The sequence below is a fragment of the Limanda limanda genome, chromosome 22 (genome assembly GCF_963576545.1).
Source record: "Limanda limanda chromosome 22, fLimLim1.1, whole genome shotgun sequence".
NCBI lineage: Eukaryota > Metazoa > Chordata > Actinopteri > Pleuronectiformes > Pleuronectidae > Limanda > Limanda limanda.
This window is the reverse complement of record NC_083657.1, coordinates 662,173-677,966: the sequence shown is the minus strand read 5'-3', so window position 1 is coordinate 677,966 and position 15,794 is coordinate 662,173. Positions and strand designations below refer to the sequence as shown.

At 47.6% G+C, this 15,794-nt stretch overlaps 2 protein-coding genes across 2 annotated transcripts in view; one reads left to right on the top strand and one right to left on the bottom strand.

Moving 5' to 3' along the window:
* actn3b (actinin alpha 3b) overlaps positions 1 to 455 on the top strand; it is a 21,758-nt gene extending 21,303 nt beyond the window's left edge. The window contains exon 22 of the mRNA XM_061066570.1: positions 361 to 455. Within this exon, the coding sequence (XP_060922553.1) occupies positions 361 to 455 (95 nt within the window). The remainder of the gene's footprint in view (positions 1 to 360) is intronic.
* A 49-nt stretch (positions 456 to 504) lies between these two features.
* prkd4 (protein kinase D4) lies at positions 505 to 9,733 on the bottom strand. Its single transcript, XM_061095939.1, has 14 exons — positions 9,607 to 9,733; positions 9,175 to 9,528; positions 7,439 to 7,522; positions 7,172 to 7,319; positions 6,918 to 7,044; positions 6,747 to 6,824; positions 5,070 to 5,298; positions 4,781 to 4,882; positions 3,341 to 3,447; positions 3,099 to 3,260; positions 1,871 to 1,969; positions 1,522 to 1,789; positions 768 to 853; positions 505 to 669 (listed from the first exon to the last, which is right to left on the bottom strand). Exons 1-14 carry the CDS (start codon positions 9,716 to 9,718, stop codon positions 505 to 507), a joined length of 2,121 nt encoding a protein of 706 aa, XP_060951922.1. The 5' UTR covers positions 9,719 to 9,733.
* Between the last annotated feature and the right edge of the window lie 6,061 nt (positions 9,734 to 15,794).

The following is a 15,794-nucleotide window of genomic DNA, read 5'->3' as shown; positions in this document are numbered from 1 at the left end:
AGCAACTCGAAGCAAAGCACTGTGGGTAAAGAAGAGAAAAGTGAGAGACGTCCCACGCCTCTCCGGAGGGGGAGGGGCTTAGAGAGGGGGCGTGGAGCAGGGGGACGGACGGCAGGGCGAAGGGAAAGCAGCGGGGGGGCTCGTGGGTTTGATGACAGGTCGGCCATGTTTACATCAGTGCGAGTTCTCCTCTTTCGTCTCCGTCCTTCATCCTCGACTCGTGTTCAACCCACTTTACCACCGTGCCACTCACACACCACCACTTGGAATTAAACTTATTATTAAACACTAGTTTCTTGTGTCGTTATTTCTATTAAAACTTAAGTGTGATTCGTTTCTATTGATTCTTGTGAACTGCAGATTCTTCACAGCAGGGGGCGCTGCTGCTCACCAACAGTTACACGTGTTTCGAGCACAGTAAAACAAAGGTCAGAGGTCATGTGGTTCACTGCTGACTAACGAATCAGGATCTGAAGACTGAATGTCTGACCTTGACCCCTGACCTCACATGTCAGGGTCGTCGTCCGGCTCCCAGAGGAGGTGGGGGGGGAAGTCCAGGCCTCTCTCCCGGGCCGAGCGGATCCAGCGCTCCTCGTCCCCCCGGTGGGTCAGGTACCTGCAGCCCAGCCTCTGCTCGAACGCCCGCAGGTCGCACCACAGCTGGAAGTCCTGCAGGAGAGAGAGGAGGAGGAGGAGGAGCTTATCTCACAGTATAAATATAGAATAACAATATATTGAATAATGAGTAATGATTTAAGGGGAGTGACCTGCAGCCAGGGGTGTGCCAGAGCTCGTCCCACACTGAACCTCTGTCTGAGAGACACCCGCAGCAGGTTGTTGATCAGACTCACAGCTGGAGAGAGAGAGAGAGAGAGAGAGAGAGAGAGGGAGAGGGAGAGAGAGACAGACAGAGACAGAGAGAGAGAGACAGGGAGAGAGAGAGAGGGGGAGAGAGAGAGAGGGAGGGAGAGAGAGAGAGAGAGAGAGGGAGGGAGAGAGAGAGAGAGAGAGAGAGGGAGACGAGAGAGAGAGGGAGAGAGACAGAGAGAGAGAGAGACAGAGAGAGGGAGAGAGAAGAGAGAGAGGGACAGAGAGAGGGAGGGAGGGAGAGAGAGGGAGAGAGGGAGATAGAGAGAGGGAGAGACAGAGAGAGAGAGAGGGAGAGAGAGAGAGACAGACAGAGAGAGAGACAGAGAGAGGGACAGACAGAGAGAGAGAGAAAGGGAGACAGAGAGAGGGACAGAGAGAGAGAGAGAGAGGAACGGAGACAGAGAGAGGGACAGAGAGAGAGAGAGGAACGGAGACAGAGGGAGAGACAGACAGAGAGAGAGAGAGATTCATTCAGCTGCTCAGTGGAGACACCTGGTGGAAATGTGCTGTTAGAGATCAACAGGTTTTCATGATGCATTCAAGGACATCCAGCAGCTCTAATTATCAGAAGACATCAAACATGAACCATGTATTATTTATATTTCATATGTCAGATTGTCCTTGAATGCACCACAGTCATAAGGTCGTTACCCTCCAGTGAGACGGAGGCCCACGGTTGCCGTGGATACATGAAGCTGGCGTTGGTGATCTGCTGCTTGATGTCCTCGTCCTCGTTGAAGGGGAACGTCCCGCTCAGGCTCACGTACATGACCACGCCCACCGACCACATGTCCAGCGAGCGGTTGTAGCCGCTGCTGCTGATGACCTCGGGCGCCAGGTAGGCCGGCGTGCCCACCACCGTGCGGCGGAAGGACTTCTCGCTGATGAGGCGTGCGTAGCCGAAGTCGCACAGCTTCACCTGCAGACCCACAGTGGATTCAGAAGAGACACACACACATGTGTGTAGCTGCTGTGAGGAGTGAGTGGTGATGAGTCACACCTGGGGGAGGGGCTCGGCCGACGCCAGCAGCACGTTCTCCGGCTTCAGGTCACAGTGGGCGATGTGTTTGAGGTGCAGGTAACGCAGGGCCTCAAGGATCTGCCGGAGGAACACTCATTCACTCAGGAATAGGGTTGCAAAGGGGCGGAAAGTTTCCGGTAAATTTCAGGAAACTTTCCGGAAACTTTCCATGGGAAGTTAAGCTCGGGAATTTTGGGAATTTTGAAAAAAAAACAAAACTACGCAAATTAGACGCTGAGCAATAAAAACATGATTCAAAACTCTATTTTAAAGATGTATGGAACGTTGAGTTCCAACCCTCCACTGGTCATTCTTCCATCACATGCACAGATAACTCCCAGCATGCTTCACTCTACAGCAGGGCTATTGAGGCCTGCTGTAGAGTGAAGGACTAGTCAGGTAAGTTTCCATGATATTACTGGGAAAATATATTAGCATGCTGATTGAGGATTGTTCATCTGTTCATCTAGACTATTTCCATTCATTTATCCATCAATTGTAAAATATGTTTACAGACGATTCCAATTGTTTGGCTAACTATTTATATCTCTGGCATTGCATTAGTGTTTTTTTACAAACTTTTTTCTCATCTTATTCTACAGAACAATGCCACGTGCACTCTCTCATGTGTGGAGACATTTCACCCCATCCAATGTAGAAGGAAAGGCTGTGTACATTTGCAAATACTGTGCAAAGACCTATGTTAAGAATGACACAACGATGCAGAAGCATATAGTCAAGTGCCCAAAGTTTCCTCAGGGCTCAAATCAGCCTATGACACAACAAAATGTTTATATTTATGTCTGTATATGACAAGGTAAATACAGTTAGTATAAATTACCCACAACATTTCCAGTTTATTCCCTTTAATTCCCGTTAATTCCTGTTTATTCCCGTTTATTCCCGTTAATTCCCGTTAATTCCCGTTAATTCCCGTATATTCCCGTTAATTCCCATGGAAAGTTTCCAACTTTGAATATTCCCGGAATTTTGCAACCCTACTCAGGAAGCAGGAGGAGCAGATCCACCAACACACTGTACTCGTTAGATTCAAACTCTCTGAATGAACAGCTTCCTCCACACGTCTCATCCAGATCTATGAGGATCTGAGGACATGTGGAGGAAACATCTCCCTCTGAGAAGAGATGAACACGTTCTTCTGGTTCCTTCCCACGAGCAGGAGAGGAGACACGCCTCCTGAACTCACCTGCACCACCAGGAAGCGCGTGTTGCGTTCAGGGAGTCGTCCCTTCTCATTGGACAGGATCATCTCCAGCATGTCTCCGTGGAGCTTCTCCATGACCACGAAGACGTACTGGACGGTCTCGAACATCCGCTCCAACACAACCACGCCGTTGTGCGACAGGTTCTGGTGAAACACAAACACACAAACACGTCTTACTCATGTTCAGTAAGAAGCAGACACACAAAGAGAGGGCGTGTCCGGACCTGAAGGATGGAAACTTCGTTCCTCAGCTGCGTCTCTTGTTTGGTGGGAAAACGCGTCTTGTCGATGACCTTGATGGCGACTGGTCGCCCGGACTTCCTGTGAGTTCCTGCAGAGCGAGAGAGAGAGAGAGAGAGAGAGAGAGAGAGAGAGAGAGAGAGAGAGAGAGAGAGAGAGAGAGAGAGAGACCTCTTCTTTCACTTACTGGAGATTACTTCTATATTCTGTAGTTACCCTGTACAACACTCCGCTCCATGTACACTTACTTCATATCATATGTGATATGAGTTAATATAAACCATATTGATATTATATATCATTTTATACAATAATATTGTCTTTTGCACACTCTTTCTACATATTCTTACACTCATAGTATATTATATTATCTATTGTATAGTCAAATACTTATATTTATACCTCTACTATATATCATATCATATTATATCATACTCTGTATATTCTTTGTATATATAAGTCTATATACACATATTTATACATGTGTAGATGTTATAATTATTATTATTATATTATTACTATTATTATTATATATACTGTTGCTGCCATTATTACTATATACTGCTATTATATTGGTATAATTACTATCATATATAAATATATATTATGTTATATTATATACTGTACTTTTTTTATATACTGTCTAACAATAACATTACCATCATATCATCAGTACTATTACCATCATCTTGCCACTGCACCTTATCTACCTATTTATCTTGTGCTTCTGTTTTTATTCTTTCTACCTCAATATTTTTTATTTTATTCTATTGTATTTTATTGTATTCAAATATACCGGCTGCTATGACGACTTAATTTCCCTTCGGGGGTGAATAAAGTAATCCATCTATCTATCTATCTATCTATCTATCTATCTATCTATCTATCTATCTATCTATCTATCTATCTATCTATCTATCTATCTATCTATCTATCTATCTATCTATCTATCCATCCATCCATCTATATATCTATCTATCTATCCATCCATCCATCCATCCATCCATCCATCCATCCATCCATCCATCCATCCATCCATCCATCCATCCATCCATCCATCCATCCATCCATCCATCCATCCATCTATCTATCTATCTATCTATCTATCTATCTATCTATCTATCTATCTATCTATCTATCTATCTATCTATCTATCTATCTATCTATCTATCTATCTATCTATCTACGTTCCACGTTATTTTCGTCACGTTTATTTTTCCAGGAGAGTTCACTAGAAAGAAGTTAGTATAAATTAACGGGAACATTTAGTCATTAAATTATATAATTAAAGATTCTTTGGGTCGGTGTAGAGGAGGAGATCTGAAGATCTGGAACACGTCCTGGACCAATCAGAGGTCACTCTTGTGATTCTCGGCTCCTCCCTGTCGTGGTCCTTGTTGAACCTCGTGGTGAAACCTTCTCACCTCGGTACACGACTCCGAACTGACCCGAGCCCAGAACCTCATCGGTGAAGATCTGGTACACGGAGCTGACGTCCTGAAACACACGAGAACAGAGGCTGTGAGGAAACCTGAGGTCAGGAGGTCACGACCTTAGGGAACAACAGGAAACTGATTCTCACCGCGACGTGTTGATCTGGAAACAGAATCACAGAGAAGGAACATGATCAGGACTTATGAAAATAAACTCTTAGAACATTTTTAATATTCCTAAACATTTCAAATTCCTGTTTACAGCTGATCTCACCATGCTCCTCCTCCTCCTCCTCGCTGCCGCCCCCCCCTCCTCCTCCTCTGCTCTCCACGGGCATCAGGCCCTGGTGGATGGCGTCCTCCCACGCAGGCCCCTCCTCCCCGGCCACCACGCAGTACACCAGCAAGGCCGTCACCACCTCGAAGGAGTGGGCGTGGTCTCCTGGGGCCAGAGGCGTGGCAAGCTGGGCGGAGCCTCGGACCTGCAGCACCTCACACAGAGGGATCTCCTGCAGGAGGAAGAGGAGGCGGGGCCATAGTTTATCATGATGAGATCACCGCCCTCCAGTCATTTGGCTCCGCCCACTTGTGCAGTTTCAGTCTCCACACATTAGTCATGAAAATATGAATTTAAAGAAACTCTTCTGGTGTTTTATGTGAGATTCAGTGAGACGTCTTCCTGTGAGGACGTCTCTTACTTTGTGTCTCTGTGAGGACGAGCTCTTACTTTGTGTCTCTGAGGACGAGCTCTTACTTTGTGTCTCTGTGAGGACGAGCTCTTACTTTGTGTCTCTGTGAGGACGAGCTCTTACTTTGTGTCTCTGTAAGGACGAGCTCTTACTTTGTGTCTCTGTGAGGACGAGCTCTTACTTTGTGTCTCTGTGAGGACGAGTTCTTACTTTGTGTCTCTGTGAGGACGAGCTCTTACTTTGTGTCTCTGTGAGGACGTCTCTTACTTTGTGTCTCTGTGAGGACGAGCTCTTACTTTGTGTCTCTGGGGACGAGCTCTTACTTTGTGTCTCTGTGAGGACGAGCTCTTACTTTGTGTCTCTGTGAGGACGAGCTCTTACTTTGTGTCTCTGTGAGGACGTCTCTTACTTTGTGTCTCTGTGAGGACGAGCTCTTACTTTGTGTCTCTGTGAGGACGTCTCTTACTTTGTGTCTCTGTGAGGACGAGCTCTTACTTTGTGTCTCTGTGAGGACGAGCTCCTACTTTGTGTCTCTGTGAGGACGTCTCTTACTTTGTGTCTCTCTGTGAGGACGTCTCTTACTTTGTGTCTCTGTGAGGACGAGCTCTTACTTTGTGTCTCTGTGAGGACGAGCTCTTACTTTGTGTCTCTGTGAGGACGAGCTCTTACTTTGTGTCTCTGTGAGGACAAGCTCTTACTTTGTGTCTCTGTGAGGACGTCTCTTACTTTGTGTCTCTGTGAGGACGAGCTCTTACTTTGTGTCTCTGTGAGGACAAGCTCTTACTTTGTGTCTCTGTGAGGACGTCTCTTACTTTGTGTCTCTGTGAGGACGAGCTCTTACTTTGTGTCTCTGAGGACGAGCTCTTACTTTGTGTCTCTGTGAGGACAAGCTCTTACTTTGTGTCTCTGTGAGGACGTCTCTTACTTTGTGTCTCTGTGAGGACGAGCTCTTACTTTGTGTCTCTCTGTGAGGACGAGCTCTTACTTTGTGTCTCTGTGAGGACGAGCTCTTACTTTGTGTCTCTGTGAGGACGAGCTCTTACTTTGTGTCTCTGTGAGGACGTCTCTTACTTTGTGTCTCTGAGGACGAGCTCTTACTTTGTGTCTCTGTGAGGACAAGCTCTTACTTTGTGTCTCTGTGAGGACGTCTCTTACTTTGTGTCTCTGTGAGGACGAGCTCTTACTTTGTGTCTCTGTGAGGACGAGCTCTTACTTTGTGTCTCTGTGAGGACGTCTCTTACTTTGTGTCTCTGAGGACGAGCTCTTACTTTGTAGTACTTGGTGCTGCTCTCACTCGGGTACAGCGTGATGCACTTCCTGTCCAGGATCCAGTAATGGCGTTTCCTCTGAGAAGAAGAAACATGATTTGACGTTACCTAAAGAGATTCTTAGTTAAATAATCTTTATTATAATATTTCAAAATAAAAGCTGTTTCTCACCATGGCGTCGGTGCTGGTGTGGTGCAGCAGCCAGCCCTCCCTCAGCACCCCCCCCCCGCCCCTCCTCTTCCTGTGATGCAGCGACTGCACCAGACGCATCAGAGGGATGTTGCTGCTGAAGCACGGGCTGATGGAGACAGGAAGTGAGTCAGAGCCTCCAGGGGGCGTGGCCAATCAGATCAAACACGACATCATCACCAGTGTCACCTTTCAGAAGTGATGACATCATCAGAATAAAGTAGCACTGCTCTGACCTCATTGGTTCTCGCCCTTGCTCCGCCTCCTTGGTGTCGGCGGGGGAGTCGCCGTCGGAGGACATGTCGTCATCAGAGACGAGTGGCGTGCTGATGACCTCATCGTCCTCTGGGTCTGGTGGACCGCTGTGACCAGCTGCTGAGGATTCTGGGAAAGAAGACATCACATGACGAGGCCTGTGACTCATCATCATCTGCAGATTGTGTTAGTGGCGTTAATGTTAGTTGAGTTGTAACGCTGACTGAGAGAAGCTCCGCCCTCCTCACCTTCACCGTGGGCGTGGCTCTTCTCGCCAGGACACGCCCTCGGGACCTGAGGCTCACAGCGCCGGTGGCAGTTGAACCTGCAGTCTGAGAGAAGGGGGGGGGGGTTCAGGTGGAGTTTCTTAAAGGAGCCTGGTGGTGTTTGTCTCATGGTGGTGGTGTTGTCATGGTGATGGTGTTGTCATGGTGATGTCATGGTGAGGGTGTTGTCATGGGGATGTCATGGTGAGGGTGTTGTCATGGTGGTGGTGTTGTCATGGTGATGGGGTTTCTCTGGTGGTGGTGTTGTTTGTCTCATGGTGATGGTGTTGTCATGGTGGTGGTGTTGTCATGGTGATGGTGTTTGTCTCATGGTGGTGGTGGTGTTGTCATGGTGATTGTGTTGTCATGGTGATGGTGTTGTCATGGTGATGGTGTTGTCATGGTGGTGGTGTTTGTCTCATGGTGGTGGTGTTGTCATGGTGTTGTCATGGTGGTGGTGTTTGTCTCATGGTGGTGGTGTTTGTCTCGTGGTGGTGGTGTTGTCATGGTGGTGGTGTTTGTCTCATGGTGGTGGTGTTGTCATGGTGGTGGTGTTTGTCTCGTGGTGGTGTTGTCATGGTGGTGGTGTTTGTCTCATGGTGGTGGTGTTTGTCTCATGGTGGTGGTGTTGTCATGGTGATGGTGTTTGTCTCATGGTGGTGGTGGTGTTGTCATGGTGATGGTGTTGTCATGGTGGTGGTGTTTGTCTCATGGTGGTGGTGTTTGTCTCATGGTGGTGGTGTTGTCATGGTGATGGTGTTTGTCTCATGGTGGTGGTGGTGTTGTCATGGTGATGGTGTTGTCATGGTGGTGGTGTTTGTCTCATGGTGGTGGTGTTGTCATGGTGATGGTGTTTGTCTCATGGTGGTGGTGTTGTCATGGTGATGGTGTTTGTCTCATTGTGGTGGTGTTGTCATGGTGGTGGTGTTTGTCTCATGGTGATGGTGTTGTCATGGTGGTGGTGTTTGTCTCGTGGTGATGGTGTTGTCATGGTGGTGGTGTTGTCATGGTGATGGTGTTGTCATGGTGGTGGTGTTTGTCTCATGGTGGTGGTGTTGTCATGGTGATGGTGTTGTCATGGTGGTGGTGTTTGTCTCATGGTGGTGGTGTTTGTCTCGTGGTGGTGGTGTTGTCATGGTGGTGGTGTTTGTCTCATGGTGGTGGTGTTGTCATGGTGGTGGTGTTTGTCTCGTGGTGGTGGTGTTGTCATGGTGATGGTGTTTGTCTCATGGTGGTGGTGGTGTCATGGTGGTGGTGTTTGTCTCATGGTGGTGGTGTTTGTCTCATGGTGGTGGTGTTGTCATGGTGATGGTGTTTGTCTCATGGTGGTGGTGGTGTTGTCATGGTGATGGTGTTATCATGGTGGTGGTGTTTGTCTCATGGTGGTGGTGTTGTCATGGTGATGGTGTTTGTCTCATGGTGATGGTGTTGTCATGGTGGTGGTGTTTGTCTCATGGTGATGGTGTTGTCATGGTGGTGGTGTTTGTCTCATGGTGGTGGTGTTGTCATGGTGGTGGTGTTTGTCTCATGGTGGTGGTGTTTGTCTCGTGGTGGTGTTGTCATGGTGATGGTGTTTGTCTCATGGTGATAATGTTTCTCTGGTGATGGTGTTGTCATGGTGATAGTGTTGTCATGGTGATAGTGTTGTTATGGTGGTGGTGTATCTCTGGTGGTGTTGTCATGGTGGGTGGTGTATCTCTGGTGGTGTAGTTCCTCACCCGAGCACTGCAGCCCCTGCCTGAACAGCCCCCTCAGCAGCCTCATGCAGACCCGGCACACGGTGGGTTTGGTGAAGCTGTGGATGTGGAAGGTGTGAGGCACCTGCACCCCCCCGCCCACCCCCCCGCCCACCCCCAGCCACACGGGGGGCTCGGCCCAGGACGGGGGTCTGGACGAGGGCCGGGTGGTGCTGATCTCCTCCAGGCTGCCCCCCCCCGCCTGGTGGGAGAGGGAGTGGCCCCGGGGCCGTCGGGGGGGGAACAGGGACAGGCTGGTGCTGACCTGGCGTCGGGCCCGGCTGCAGTTGCTAGGCAACAGGAAGGCGCAGCGCTTGTGGAAGTCCAGCCCACAGCCTGAGGAGAGGGGGAGGAGCTACTGGTGAAACCCTGGGACAGGAAGTGAACATGGGGGGGGAGGGGGAGGAGCTTTACCGTCACATCGCAGGCCCTGACGCACCAGGCCCCACAGCATCTCGCCACAGTGGTGACAGAAGGTGGGGCTCCGGTAGGACTGCACCACCAGGGAGTGGGGGCGGAGCCTCATCTCCGTCACGGAGGCGGAGCCTAGGTCAGATCACAGAAACACAACAGGTACAGTAGATCTGAATGTGAAGACTGACAAATATCAGCAGATATGAGGCAGTGATATAGTTATTTATGAGTCCACCCCCCCACCCCACCTCCCCCCCCCCGGTGACCTCTGACCTGCGATGACGACCTCCACCAGGTCGCCGGCCTGCAGCTCGTCCTGATTGGTCAGACGCTGCAGCAGCTGCTCCGAGTCCGGCTGGTGTCTGAAGAGAAGAATCTTCTCCCCCCCGCCCACCACGCTGCAGTCAGGAGCCTGATACACACACAGACACACACAGACACACACAGACACACACACACACACACACACACACACACACAGACACACACACACACAGACACACGCACACACACAGAGACACACACAGAGACACACACACACACACAGACACACACACAGACACACGCACACACACAGAGACACACACAGAGACACACACACACACACAGAGACACACACACACACACACACACACACACACACAGACACACACACACACACACACACACAGACACACACACACACAGACACACACACAGACACACACACACACACAGAGACACACACAGAGACACACACACACACACAGAGACACACACACACACACAGAGACACACACACAGAGAGAGACACACACACACACACAGACACACACACACACACACACAGAGACACACACAGAGACACACACACACACAGATACACACAGAGACACACACAGAGACACAGAGACACACACACAAACACACAGAGACACACACAGAGACACACACAGAGACACACACACACACACACAGACACACACACAGAGACACACACACACACAGAGAGACACAGAGAGAGAGAGAGAGACACACACAGAGACACACACAGAGAGAGAGAGAGAGAGACACACACAGAGAGACAGAGAGAGAGAGAGAGACACACAGAGACACACACAGAGACACACACAGAGACACACACAAACACACAAAGAGAGAGACACACAACTTTGATCAACCATGAACGAGCTCCACAAGTCTGCACAGCAGTTACACAAAGTCATGAAGTTGTCGGTTTGAATCCCTGCAGGTTAATGAAGGGAAAGAACAAAAGAGATAGATTCACTAGGTGACGAGCGGAGGTGAAGATAGACCTCCGCTCGTTCTCTCCATCATGTGGTTGTGTTGGTTTAAAGAAACGTCGCCAGGGCTCCGGAGATGTTTCTAATCTTCACATCAGGCTTCGGTGTAGTAGAAAATTAACTAAGCAAGGTTGAAAAAGTATTTTGTATTTGGAACAGTAAGTGTTTGAAGCTTCTCAACAGACTTTTATGACTTGTATTTACATACAACAGATGTTTGATGACTTGAGCTGTTTTCTGGTGGGAACTGTTTATGACGTCAATACAGTGAGACCTTTTGCGACTTAATTACCCATCAAAGGAAGGAGTGTATGTCTTCTTATCACCTTAGGAAACACATGTGAATCAGCTGTTGTGTTTAGATTCCTCTCCTTCCTCCACCTATGGGAACCTGTCTGGATTGGTTCAAAGAGACAGCCCTCAGCCCTCCTATATAAGACCCTTGTATTTGACTGTTCTTCATCTTCACTCTGAGATCCTTGTGGTTTCCCTGTGTTGATCCTTTCTGCAGAAAGGCCCTTATTAAATACACGTAGATCACTTTGTTGTTTCCAGCCTCTTGTATCTCCAGAATTCTACCACATCGGTTTGTTGTGTGTGACAGAGCTGCTCTCACGCTGTGAGCTGAGTGCACACACACACACACACACACACACACAGACACACACAGACACACACACAGAGAAACCACATTCCTCTCAGCGCTGACCTGCTGCCTGGAAACAGCAGCAGATGGAACCTGCCTGAGAAGCAGAGGACGAGAGGCTGTGGTCGGAAACTTGAGATCTGAGTCGACCACGAGGTGAAGAGGCAGCGTGAGACCAGAGAGGAACATCTTATCTCCAGAACATCTCATCTCCAGCTCCACCACCACCACCCTCCACTGAGAGGAACATCTCATCTCCAGCTCCAGCCACCAACAGCCTCCACTGAGAGGAACATCTCATCTCCAGCTCCAGCACCACCAGCCTCCACTGAGAGGAACATCTCATCTCCAGCTCCAGCCACCAACAGCCTCCACTGAGAGGAACATCTCATCTCCAGCTCCAGCACCACCAGCCTCCACTGAGAGGAACATCTCATCTCCAGCTCCAGCCACCACCAGCCTCCACTGAGAGGAACATCTCATCTCCAGCTCCACCACCACCAGCCTCCACTGAGAGGAACATCTCATCTCCAGCTCCACCACCACCAGCCTCCACTGAGAGGAACATCTCATCTCCAGCTCCACCACCACACTCCACTGAGAACCATCAGCTCTCCTGTTTATTACCCCAGTCAAATTATTATAATATCATAGACACATTATAGATCTAATATTAGACACAATAGATATGATCCTCTGTGTGAAGCACCCACTGCTCCGAGGAGGTTTGAGCCCCGAAACAACCTCATCCTATTGGTCCAAACAGTCACATGTCCCACCCCGACCCCTTCACTGACCCTCAGACATCAGAACGCTCCTTCAACACAGTGTTTTACTGAACCTCAAAACCGAACATAAACATAAACCCAGTCTGTTACACTATTAGGCTGCAGCTATATGGTTTTATTTATTTAAAAATAGGGTACTTCTTATTTCATACATGTTCCACAAATAAGGGGAGGACTCAAATAGCCCTACAAAGTTCTGTGTTTCATTTATTTCAAAGTAGGCCGACACTTGCCTGTGTATTTTGTGTGTTTGTTATTTTGTTGCTTGTCTGTTTGAGTAGCTGGCTGAAAGCAAAGAAGTAGTACGCTTATCTTTTATTGGTAACCTGACTGTTATGGTTCATTGTTTCTGAAATAAGAGGCCTGACTGCTATGTTCACAGCAAACTTGGATAAAAGAAAATATTAAGCCATGGTTGAACTGCACTATAGGCTGAGTCCTTGTTTACCTGAAATGTGCACTTTATAATTTTATTTCGTACGGCCCTGTTTGGCAATGTTGTTTTTCAATAAAATAAAACATTTGCATAAAGCAAGCCAATCCACTTTTCCATGTTGATAAGAGCATTAAAGCAAAAGTAAAATTATGGAAAAAAAATAAATGAAGGGACATTTAGATAAAATAGATAAATAGATAAAATTTGCGATTAATTGCTATTAAATATTTTACTCGTTTGACAGCACTAGTTCAGGCACCTAATGATAGACCACAGCTCTGAGTCACATGGTCCCTGAGCTCCAGGTGAGACGTGTGACCTCTGTACCTTCCGCTCGATGACCTCTGCAGCCAGACGCCTGGCGTGGCGGTAGCTCAGGTTCCCGGCCGGGACTCGAACCACCTCCCTGACCAGGCCCAGCTGGAACTGGACCAGAACCGGCGCCGCGGCACTGGAGGGCGTCGCCGAGGACATGGAGACGCAGCCTGCAGAGGACATGGAGACGCAGCCTGCAGAGGACATGGAGACGCAGCCTGCAGAGGACAGAGGAGCCCTGGTCGTTACTGCAGCAGCTGAAGACATGAAACTCATATCTGCTGGATTCAGATTGATATTCAACACATTAATCATCAGTCCTCCAGATAAACCTGAGTTCTATCATCAAAACCTATGACTTCTTCTCTGGGAAATCTCATAATGTTAAAGGTGATAAATTCCTTAATCAGCCGCTTTATCTTTATTCGCAGCCAGAATTTAATTAATTTCTTTTTTCTTGACCCAGTGACTAACTGGTTCCTACTGGTTTCAACCATCTCACAGGTTCTCAGAGCACAATGAAGAAGATGCAGTTTGTCCCTCAGCAGAGGACATTAGTATTAAAAGTGTGTTACAAACTCGTGTGTAAATGTCAAACCACCACAGCACGTACATTATATTCAGGATATCACTAAACCTCAGTTAGTTAAATAACATTTCTTGACACTTGATGTGTGAGATCTTACTTTCTGATCCTTCAGCTCCGATCGGTCACGTCAGCGGTTTGATCTCAGTCGAGTGTTCGAGCTCGATGAGGAGACTGGTTTCCTCTGCGTGACACAGGAAGTGACACACACACACACACACACACACACAGACACACACACACACAGCATCTGTGACAGAGCAGTGTGGTTCACACACCTAGCCATGACAACTCACACTCACACACACAGACACACACACACAGCATCTGTGACAGAGCAGTGTGGTTCACACACCTGGCCATGACTGCTAACCAGCCCAGCCCACAAACACACACAGACTCACACACACACACACACAGACTCACACACACACACAGACACACTTTTCATTTGTGAGGATGAAAATGTAAAAAACACAGAATCCATGTGAAAAGTTAAATGTATTTATTGAACCTTATGATGTGCACATGATCAGTGATACAGCAGCTGACATGTGGACCCCCGCCCCCCCCCCCCCCCCCCCAGAACTATTTGGACGCTGGAGAAACATGAAGATCAGATTTTGGATCTGAAGCTTTGGATGAAAATTCCTCCTGCGACAGACTGAAGATAAATATCAACATTGATTTCACAAGAGACAGATTAATACCAAGAAGGATTTCATATTATTAGCGTGATTTATTATTATTATTAGACATCTTCAACTACAAATTAGTGTTCAAACTTTTTCTAATACACAATTACATGGTGTGTAGAGATTGTGTGTTTGTGTGTGTGATTAAAGTAAATCCCCACAACTCTAACGTGTGTGAATGTGACGCACAATGAACAAACATATAAAAGTAACACACAGGAAGTTCTGTACATTATTTGCTGCCAACGACACTTGAAGCACTTTTCCTCTCGTCATCGCACAATCTGCACAATCACACAATCTGCACAATCACAGGCTGATACGACAATCTGCACGTTTATGAGACTCAGCTGTGTGATGTCATCAGAATGTGATGTCATCAGAATGTGATGTCAGAGAGCGATGTGGTTTGTTGAGTCGGCGGCGAAGGCGTGGACGCACCGACGTGAACTAAACATGACTCATCAAACCATCGGATCCTCTTCACACTCAGGAGATTTTCACTTTTTGTTTACATCCTTGTTCGAGGATATTAAAAGTTAGAAGAGATGAATTCTCTTGACAGCTGAGTCTCCACTTCATTGATATTAAGACGTGTACATTCCCCGGACAGTTCTTTGTCCCACATAAAGTTTAACATTCAAAGGATCAGTTCTCAGGACCTTCAGAGTAAAAGCGGCTCAAACACACGTGGAAACGACAGGAAGTCTCGGTCACAGCGTTCGATTCTCATCGATAACCCGTCAGCGTGAAACTCCGAGGATCGTTTGTACATAATGAAAATTATTCAGCAACAATAAACGAGGGAAAACACAAAGAATCTCATGAAAGAAAGTAAACATCGGCTTTAAAGATAAACACCCAAACTTTTCAACGAGGGTGGATTCACGTCTTTGTGATTGTAAACAAACCGCATTCAGCTCCTGGTTCATCGTGGGAGAAGAAAGAAATGATTATGTTTGATTCATCTTCTCGTCCATCGCAGGTAGTTATTAGAGGAGCTTAAAAATGACTGGTCTCTGAAACACGTTCAGATGAACTTTGAGTGAACTTGAGAAGAAGCAGAAGCTGATTCCGATCACTTGGGAAATTAACGTTTATCCAAATCCTGCCTGCAGAGGGCAGTAAAATCATTATGGATGTTTCTTTTGGTCATTTGGTGGTTTAAAGGAGAAGGTTTCTCCAGGATTACCAACCCGAGCTTTAAGTTATATACATGGAGTTTATTGGTTTGTCAGCTTTGGACAGAGACGGTTCTTATTTTCCTAATTGCATGAATGTGCTCGGGACACGCCTCCTCGAGGATCCAGTGGAAATGACCAGTTTGCTCCGGAGATTCCAAGATGGCCGCTCAGTTTACAGTAAGAAGCTCAAAGTGCTTGATCATCTGAGACCTGGATGGAGCAGAAGCTTCTCCTGAGGGTCAGTGACTCCAGTGA

Coding starts and splice junctions, on each gene's coding strand:
- prkd4 (XM_061095939.1), bottom strand. CDS start 9,718: ATGAGGCTCCGCCCCCACTCCCTGGTGGTGCAGTCCTACCGGAGCCCC. Junction 5,299..6,746: donor GCAGCACCAAGTACTACAAA/GTAAGAGCTCGT, acceptor TTCCTCCTGCAG/GAGATCCCTCTGTGTGAGGT. Junction 3,261..3,340: donor ACGAAGTTTCCATCCTTCAG/GTCCGGACACGC, acceptor GTGTTTCACCAG/AACCTGTCGCACAACGGCGT.